Genomic DNA, 9,719 nt, shown 5'->3' with positions numbered 1-9,719 from the left:
CCCATAAGACTCTAAATTAACCAAAACAAGATCAAGATAGGGTTTTGGTATATGCCATATTTATCGGTTGGTAATCATTACAAGGCTCTTCAGGAATGTTGAAATATTATTTAATTAATTAAATTCATCATTTCTTATGTCAAATTAATACAAAAACATCAACAAACAATTCAAAATACTCAAAACTATTTTCACTTTTATGTTACATTAAAACAAAAAAACATCGTCTACAGACAAACGAAGTCATGTATCTCACCCATATAGATAAGATCAATAGTACTATAAAAATATCCACATTGTATCTATTAAAAGTACTGTCTACCTGATCCATCATTTATACAGGACTGCTCACATTTTTACCATTTTTTTAGTAGTCTCAGTCGCTCTGAAATTCTATGAATCTGTAGTGCCTCGTAAACCAATTAGTATGTATATCCACATGCGTAGGGTAGGCCTGAGCTCTAGCCCTCTTAAATGCCGATTCCTTTCCTCTCCTTTTAAATACTAGCTCATGTTGCTTCACACTTTCACAAAGGCAAAGCTCTTAGCTTTTTTTCAACTTATTCAACACACATATATGACACTGTTGAGCATCATCTTTCCAACAATGGAGAGGTGGTTTTCTTGCATAACAATGGCGGCATTCAGGTCTAAAGAGGCTGCAATTTGTTGTCTCAGAAATGGGTTTTTCACTACAGTCATAAAGAGAGTAGCTCTTGCTGCATTCACCTGCTTTCTTGCTTTGGGTACGTTTTCTCTAGCTACTTTATTTTACTGGATTGCTATCACTTCAAAGATTCATGGGGGCATGGTTATATTGCAACTGATGAAAAGACATTCAAAAAATTATCTTCTTGCTGTTAAATGGTCAATATACTACATATCAATGCTATCCTTGAACAATTATTTTTTAGAAAATAATCTGCATGTGAATTTTTCTCTTCATTGTATGAGTTTATGATTTGAAACTCAAAGGCCTTTTGGTTTTGTAGGAGGGGCTATAGTGGGAATATTTGTTGGAGCCATCAAAGGGCAGACCACAGAAACTGGGTTTCTAAATGGGGCAGGCATAGGAGCCGTGACAGGGGCCCTTGCAGCCATTCAATTACTGGAATCAGCAGCTGATTGTGAGTCATTATCCAAGGTAATGCTATATGTACAATTTGATAAATCACTACTAATCTCAAAAGTTTAAGCTGATAAGGAGTGAATTTAAGCATTTAATTTATATTCTAACATGATTCAATTTGGAGCATGAGATGCAAGCTAGCAAGTTGATATCCATTATGCTTATGCATATATATTGAAAAATGATGAACATAGTACTGCTATGAACTCTGGTTTATATCCATGTTAAGGGTAGTTTTTTCAAGTAATTTCATTTTTATGCTCATTGTGTGGTCAAATCATTTTTATTTTGACAGGTTGCCCTCTTAGGTAGTTTAATGAATGGGAGGGTCTTTGTGGAATGGGTTTGTCCTGCAGTGCTAAAAGCTTATCAGTGGCAAGTAAGTGAATCTCTTGGCACTCAAACCAGTAAGTTTAGTCACTGGGTACTGGTGTTCAATGTTTATTCACCTATTGAGCAGGTTAGGAATCTTGAAACAACTTATAGAGAAGTTTCAGATATCTATGACATCAGTGGAGTTAAAGGGTTATCCAACAACTGCATTCAGAAGCTTCCTATGCATAAGTTCCACTCTAGAAAGATGATCGAATCATGTCATGATTTCTGTTGCTCCATTTGCTTACAGGTGAATATAAATATCTTATACTATCTTCAATTAGGCACCAAAACGTTCAAGAACAGAAAAAAGATTAAGAAAAGAGGCTTTTGAAAACAAATATGTAGGAGTTCTCAAATACCCATCTGCTCATAATTCTGCAGCTAAAACTAAAAGGTTGTGACCCGGCAACAACCTGGATTCTCATAAAGAACATTAGACAATATACAGCTTGAAACTGATACACTATCAATTTGGAACATCATTAATAATAACTTAGGATGACACACGCATCTTAAGAATCCATTTTATGGAAGTTATGGGCTTTATGTTGCTAAGAAAATTTGTCATATGCAGGATTTCAAGGATGAAGACTCAGTGAGAGAACTTCCCAACTGTGGACACCTCTTTCATCTGGACTGCATAGACGAGTGGCTAACTCGACAAGGCACTTGCCCAATGTGTAGAGATTATGTTTGTGATGAATGATAATCCGAATGCATTACAACCACCATGGTTTGAAGTCCAAAAGAACAGAGCAAAATTTAAGATTTTTATTCTTCTAAACCAAAAAAAGATATAAACAAAGGGAGCCAAGGCATACACAATGTATATCAATTTCAATGTATCCAAACGATATTCCTTTTGAGGGTGGCTTTGAGATTACACTTTAGATGACTTCATCCATTCCTCTTCTTCTTCTTCAAATTACTAAAAAAAATAAAAAAATCAGTGTGACCAATAATCCAAATTGTCCTGTTAAGGGGAAAAAAATGAGCAAACCATGTAGCTGGCCTGCTGCTCGATCAAATACAATCAAAGCTACCAAAAGTCCTTTTAGAGCAGGAAGATTATGTGATTACTAATTCATACTTGGAACATTGCCCCTTCTGGGAATTATCAATGCCAGTAAACCTAGCACTACAATATAGTACAATAGTATGGGTATGATTCTAATAGCTCACTCAAACTCAAGGTAGATTGCCATAGATCAACATGAGTTTGGATGCAAGATCGTGAAAACACTATGGAGAATGTGACTTTGAGAAAAGGTTTGCGAGTTGATCACCATAAGCAATGGAGTGTAGCTATAAGGATCCTTGAAAAAGATGATGATGGCCAAAATGACAATCGATCTCGATATGTTTGGTCTGTTTATGAAAAACAGCATTATGAGCAATCTAGTTGTCACAGTATACAGGACTACAGGTGTAGTAAAAGAGAGACACCCATATTTACTTAGGTAGCAATTCTTTTAGGAAAAACTATACTTACCCCTCAATTTATCATCCAATTTGCAATGTTCCTCTAATTTCTCAATTTGATTAATGTACCGTACTGATTTGCAATGTTCTCTTCCACGAGCAAAAATGACAATACTACCCTCCATAATATAAAAAATCCCAAAAATTAATAAACAAAAAACAATTTAGAAAAAACTAACCCACAACCACGCCATCACCAGCACAGAGCGGCTATTGGTTAGACAGATCACCAATTGACCCACGGCCACGCTATGGGTTCATTTTTTTTTTTCTTTATTTTATTTTTTTTTACCCTTTTTCTAGATTTTATGAATATTTTTCTTTTCTCTTTTTTAGGCAAAATGAGAAGTTGCAACCTCAGTGAAGCAATGAGAGATCAATAAAACACATTAATCAAATTAAGAAGAGATTATAGGGACAGTGCAAGTTATGTAGTTGACTGAAGGGCTAAGTGTTGATTCTTTTTTTCTTTTCTTTTCTTTTTTTTTTTAAAAAAAAAAGATAATAATTTTTAGGAAAAAATATAAAAAAGCTTTTTGAAAACTAACAGTCAATTTTATAATAGCCAATTGAATTCTTAAGTATACTAATGTGACTTATCAAATTACCAAAGTTTGCCAAAAAGTTTATTTTTGTCGAAATATTCCTATAATACCTATATTATCTTTAAAAAAAAAATTAAACTAAATTATTATTATTATTATTATTATTATTATTATTTTTTAAAAAAAGATAAATGTAAAATCAATCCATGTAGTTGGCTTAAATTACAAATCGTTCGCTTCGGTATAAAAAATAATTGAAAAGTCTTCAAGGTAGGCAAAAAATAACAATTTAGTCATTGAAGTCAAATTCCGTTAAAATACTTGACGGATTCTGTTAGTATTACCGTCAACACCAATAAAATGATGGCATGTGTCACTCATACTAAAAAAAATATCAATATATTAAAAATATACATTTATAAAACTAAATCACTCATTGCAGTCAAATTTCCGTCAAAACACTTACGTATTCCGCTAATGTGCCAAGTTAGCATCAATAAAATGACGCACATGTCACTATTAATAAAACATATATAATATATAATATATAAAACTAAAGGGTTAAAATATTTTAAAATTAAAGTTTTTTAATTGGCAGCTACCCATTTTCTTCTTCTTCTTCTTCTTTTTTTTAATTAAAAAATCTTAATTTTTAAGCTTTTAATTTCTTTAACTTTATAGTTTTATAAAATTTCTTTAATTTTTTTAAATAGTTTCTTTTTTATTAATTTTTAAAAGAATAAGAGTATTATAAGAATATTTCGACAAAAGTAATATTTTTGGCATTATTTTGATAGTATTCATGGATGATTTTATTTTTCCACAAAAAAAAAAAGAAAAAAGAAAAGAAAAGGGATAGACAGGACAAAATAGTGAAAATACCACTAGTACTTGAGCAAATATGGTTGGTTTGGCAACAGAGTGGAATAATTATTCCACTCGGGTTTTTTCTAAAACTCACCCACCCGCCTAAAAACTTGGATTTTGACCTGAATTTTGAGTCCACTCAAGGCTGTCTTTCAGGTTAATGGTGGGACCCACGCGCAGGAAAAGTTGACTAAAAAAACGTGTGGGTCCCACATTTAAATAATAAACTATTAATAATTTAAATAAAAAAAATGAAATTAAAAAAAAAACAGAGGGGTGGCTGCCAGCCTAGGGGTGGCCGCGCGGCCACCCCCGACCTCCTCTGGGGGTGGCGCGTGGCCACCCCCATTGTCTGGGGGTGGTCGGGCGACCCTGAAAGGGGTGGCTGCCGGTTGCTTCATTTTTTATTTTTTATTTTAATTTTTAATTTTGATTTTAATTATTTTTTTTTAAAATTTTTTATTTATTTATTTATAATTAAATAATCAATATATAATAAATTATTATTATTTCATACAACTTTTCAAAATACCAATTATTATACACAACTTTTTAAATTTTCAATAATTTCTTACCATTAAAATATAATATTTTTCAATCTCAAAATTCAACGTCCAAACACAATTTTTTATCTCGATATTTCTAAATAGAATTAGAATTCAATTTTAATTCTAAAAATTCAATAGCCAAACGTACCAGAAGCGTGAGTTTGAGTGAGAGATGGCGTGGTGTGCAGCTAGGTCGATCCACGTGCCGGCGATCGATGTGGGCGCGCTGCGCAAACGGGCTCCAGTGGCAGCCGGCGTAGGATTTGCCTCCGTGGCAGGCACCACCTTGTGGAACTCCTTCCCCTCTTCTTCCAAGCGCTCTACGCCCTTCGCTTGCTTGGGCATTTCCACTGATTCTCGTGAGCTCCGATCTTTCTCTGTCTTCCTTAAGTTTCCCATTTGCCCCTGTTTGGTTCCGGAGAATATTTTCTCGCAAGAAAACGCTAAACATTGTTCCGGATTTTTTAAATCGGTTTAAGTGGCTTATATGGGCCGAGTTTGTGTGAGCAATTGTTGGATTTTCGGGCATCAAATTGTGCAGAATTTGAGAAATCTAGGATTTTATTTGCTGATTAAATTTAGGATTTTATTTGCTGATTAAATTTTGGGATTTTATTTGCTGATTATACGTATGGAGCTTATTCCATTTCTATAATTGTTTCGATTCCAATCATATTATTTGGTCACAGTAGGAAAGTTAAACATTGGGAATAGGAAACTTGTTAGAAATTGATCAAAATTTACACATTTTTTGGGGAAAAAAAATTAGGACCTAATTAGTCCTTTCACCCAAAGCCCCTATGCTTGCTTTTTGTTTGTCCCATGGAATTTAAATGATTCCAGTTCATACGTATAACATAGGAGTATGTGTAAATGAACTTGATTAATGCACAAATGTATAACCTTTTAATGGGAAATGCTCCAAAACTACTGTCATTGTGATTGGGGCTTGTGGGTTTTTGCCGTGGACATCACAAAAATTGAAATCTCATAGTAGTAATACTGGCACAATCGTAGCTCTAAAGTTGGAGTCATCACCGTAGATGATGGGTAGAAGCATTCTTCGAATAATTCATAAAATGTGCTTATATTATTGTTTTCCTTTTATGAGGATGGCTGCTATGTGTAAATAGACCCGTTCATAGTGGTGAATTTGTGCACTATAGGCTATAATAAGGGGTATGTTTTTAAATTCAAGGGACAGCAAACTGGCACTTAGGTTTCCACGTATATAAGCCACGGAATGCATGCTTGTTAATGTGTTTGGGAAGGTTTGATGTTAAGTCTGTAAATCAGGTTGTGGAGGGATCATCAAACTGGGGTCTGAAATGACAAGTCTAGTCATTTTTGTAGGTTTGTTCTGATTCTAGGTTTGGTAGTTGTGGTTATAACTAGAATAATTTGGTTACTTGATTCACTTTTATGTGTACGTGCATTTTCCAGAGTTCTTTTGATTTTGACCACTGTTGTAAGTTCTAGGCTTAGAAGCGGACAAGTCATTGATCTTGTTCTCTTAGGATTTTTCAAAGTATTTATGGTGATTTTGAAGGCAAAATTTCCCTTTGTTTTTGCTTTGGAAAGCAACAAAATTACTTATTGAATTCTAAAGGTCTCTTAAGGTGTTCTCTCTTTTCTTTACTTTTTTTTTTTTTTTTTTTAATTGTTAAGGTGTATGAAAGGCAAAGCCCTCATACACAAAAAGTATGCAAGAGAAAGCAACCGCCCCAATGGGGTCTGAAGTGTAAAATTTTAGTGAACAGAATAATCTTGTCCTTCTAAGAGTTTTTGTGTGTGTGTGTCTGAATCTGAGAGAGAAAAGGTAACTAAAAAGTCCATTACAAAAGATGAACTCCTAACACTGAATCACACTGAATCAAACTAAGAATACCTTAAGACAATGACTTGTCCAAGGGCTTTGCCACAGAATATCATCTTTCTTAGTTTTTATTGAGATGTCTTTGAGTGGCGAAACAAAGAAGGAAGAACTGAAGAAAGATAACATGTGTAGCTTTAGAAAAATGCTCTCAAGCAAGCAAATGCATTTGCTTTTCTGGTTTATCAAGTTAACCTTAGAAATCTCAATCAGCTGTGCTCAGCAGAATTTGGAATTCTGGCATCTTAACAATATAATATAGAGTTGTGTTGTATGGCCAGGGTCTAAGCTACCTCATATGAAGAGAAGGCTTGCAAGTGATATTTTTGTGTGTTCACAAGCACAAATGATCAGTTTTATTGTCTAAACTAATTACTAAATGACTAACATCAAATAAGTAATAGTAGTTCTGAAACTGTTAGCCCCAGATGTAATTTTTCATTAGCTTTTATTTTCATTGTGTTTTCAAAATCCCTGAATATCTATGCTTATATTTGTCCTGATTGTAGGTATAAAGGAAGCTGTTCAAACAGAGAAGGCTCCTGCAGCACTGGGACCATATTCTCAGGCCATCAAAGCCAACAACTTTCTCTTCGTGTCTGGTGTTCTTGGACTTGTTCCAGAGGTTTGTTCTTGGACTTAATTTTACCATTTGGCACGTGGCTTTACATGCTCATTTGTTTGTTCCTTGGGCAACTGTACTGATGATATAAAATTTGTATGCACATTCAGACTGGGAAGTTCATCTCGGATTCTGTGGAAGATCAAACAGAGCAGGTAAAGTAAATGGCATGGACTTAACATTAGTATTTTAAGAACATACCTATGTATTTTGCCTTTGAGAGTTGATTTGCAAGCTAAATTATAGATTGACATTTATTTCCTGAAGAGAGCAACATCGGAGTGCTTGGAACAACCAATATCATGTCACACATTTGGAATAGCTCACACGGCTTGAGCTGATAATTAAATCTGATGAACATAAGCGAAATAAAATAGGAAAATATATAGTTAAGTTTGCTATCTTAGATTCTTAATCATTCCTCTCATAGACCTATCAAGAAATGTTAATGCATTCTGTGTGAATGTAGCTTTTGTTTATTTCTTCATTTCTCAGGTTTTTACCTTCTAATAGATATCACTGTATTATCACGTTCAGCAGAATATTGTAATTCTTGGCCTCTTGCTCCCCCCAACCCAAAAAAAAAAAAAAAAAAAATAGAAATTATATATGGTTGATATGTCACATTGCCCTTTTTTAAGCTTCCAAATTGCAAAGCAGACTGTTTTAAACATATTCAGGCCAATGGGAAAACTGCAGGTTCTCAAAAATATGGGGGAAATACTGAAAGCTGGTGGTGCAAGTTATGCTGCAGTAGTTAAGACAACAATTATGTATGAATTCCTCAACTCTTTGCTCTGTATCCTAGAAATTATGTTGCAAAAGAACTAAGTTTCTTTGTCATTGTTTCTGCAGGTTAGCTGACTTGAAAGACTTCAAGAAAGTGAACGAGATTTATGCTAAATGTGAGTTCTATTGAATTAAGTTTGGAGTTTCTGTGTTCGTTGAAAGCTTGCTATTCAGCACGCAAACAGATGTGCAGTCCACCATGTTGAACATGCAGTTGAGGCTGTTGCTCATATTGATAATTCATGGCAGTTTATATAGGAATTGTCAATATGTGTAACATATTGACAATCCACCATTATAAGACCTGCTCATATGGACATTTTACAACAGTCCACCTGCGTAGCAGCATTATAATGTTGGATTGTCAATATACAAAATCTTATTGCTTCTCAAACATTATTGCTTTTGCAACACTCAACAGGTCTTTCCTTTTGCGACACTCATTGCTTCTCAAACTTCAAATGCACATAATCTTAAAATAATTTAAAGAACACATATTTCTTAACTAAAGACTACAGCTTTACTTATTTTACCACAAATGATCACAACTGGGAGTATTATGAGATTTCCTAATGACTTCGATGCCTGGTTAAATGGTTTGTTTTGTAGATTTCCCTTCGCCTGCCCCTGCTCGTGCAACCTATCAGGTAGCAGCATTACCGTTGGATGCCAAGATCGAAATTGAGTGCATTGCTGCATTATAAACTCCTCTGATGCATGGCAAACACATCTTCAGACGGCTTGGATTAATAATGTGGAAGGGGTATCTCCAAATTTTGGAGTTTGACTTTGTTTGTTTCCCCGTGGATGTTGTTATTCTAAGAACACGATCACGGTTTAACTTGTGAACTAATTGGAGAGCATCAACCAACATGAGGACATTCTAGATGCACTGTCCACGTTTGATTGAATTAAATGGAGAGAAAGCATTTGGCTACACTTATGTATGCTTGCATCAGTTTTGGCAATGATGGATTGTACTGCAAATGCTTTTAAACCAGTATCAAAGATGTTATACTTAGGGCAAAAAGTGCCATGCAGATGCAGGCATGACCGATCATCTGAAATGATCACCATAAATACTTTAAAATGCTATCAAATTAAACAATGTCAATTACTTTGTCCCCTTCTAAGCCCAGAACATGCAACCCTAATTAAAACCAAAAGAAAGAAAATTTGAGAATGTCTCATACATATAACAGAAATTTCCTTCTCATATGAGCTGACAAGAGAAATAGAAAATAAAAATTGGCATTTTTCAAACGTTTTGATAGTTTGGGAGGTCATAGTTCAAGCGTTGACAGTTCGTGAGACTACTTGTAAAATGACTGACAGTTTAAGAGGCTAAACTGTAATTTTTTCTTTTTCTCTACACTTTTGTCGGGACCGCTCAAATGAGTGACCCCCTTCCACTAATTGAGAAGGAAAAGTTATTTCATTTGAATGAAAAAATTGTCCCAAACGTTACTCCAACAAGTATTCATGT

General features: G+C 34.4%; 2 protein-coding genes across 2 annotated transcripts; both read left to right on the top strand.

Moving 5' to 3' along the window:
* Positions 1–576: 576 nt before the first annotated feature.
* LOC133874679 (NEP1-interacting protein 1) lies at positions 577–2,385 on the top strand. The gene is made up of 5 exons (XM_062312553.1): positions 577–746; positions 993–1,144; positions 1,425–1,508; positions 1,590–1,754; positions 2,082–2,385. Exons 1-5 carry the CDS (start codon positions 578–580, stop codon positions 2,211–2,213), a joined length of 702 nt encoding a protein of 233 aa, XP_062168537.1. The 5' UTR covers position 577; the 3' UTR covers positions 2,214–2,385.
* Positions 2,386–5,076: 2,691 nt separating this feature from the next.
* On the top strand, positions 5,077–9,176 carry LOC133875280 (reactive Intermediate Deaminase A, chloroplastic). Its single transcript, XM_062313359.1, has 6 exons — positions 5,077–5,308; positions 7,332–7,447; positions 7,555–7,599; positions 8,144–8,217; positions 8,300–8,349; positions 8,843–9,176. Exons 1-6 carry the CDS (start codon positions 5,122–5,124, stop codon positions 8,935–8,937), a joined length of 567 nt encoding a protein of 188 aa, XP_062169343.1. The 5' UTR covers positions 5,077–5,121; the 3' UTR covers positions 8,938–9,176.
* The last annotated feature ends 543 nt before the right edge of the window (positions 9,177–9,719 follow it).

Source organism: Alnus glutinosa, chromosome 8, assembly GCF_958979055.1.
Source record: "Alnus glutinosa chromosome 8, dhAlnGlut1.1, whole genome shotgun sequence".
In the NCBI taxonomy this organism is placed as follows: domain Eukaryota; kingdom Viridiplantae; phylum Streptophyta; class Magnoliopsida; order Fagales; family Betulaceae; genus Alnus; species Alnus glutinosa.
Note: the sequence above shows the minus strand (reverse complement) of the source record. Positions and strands in the feature narration are given on the sequence as shown.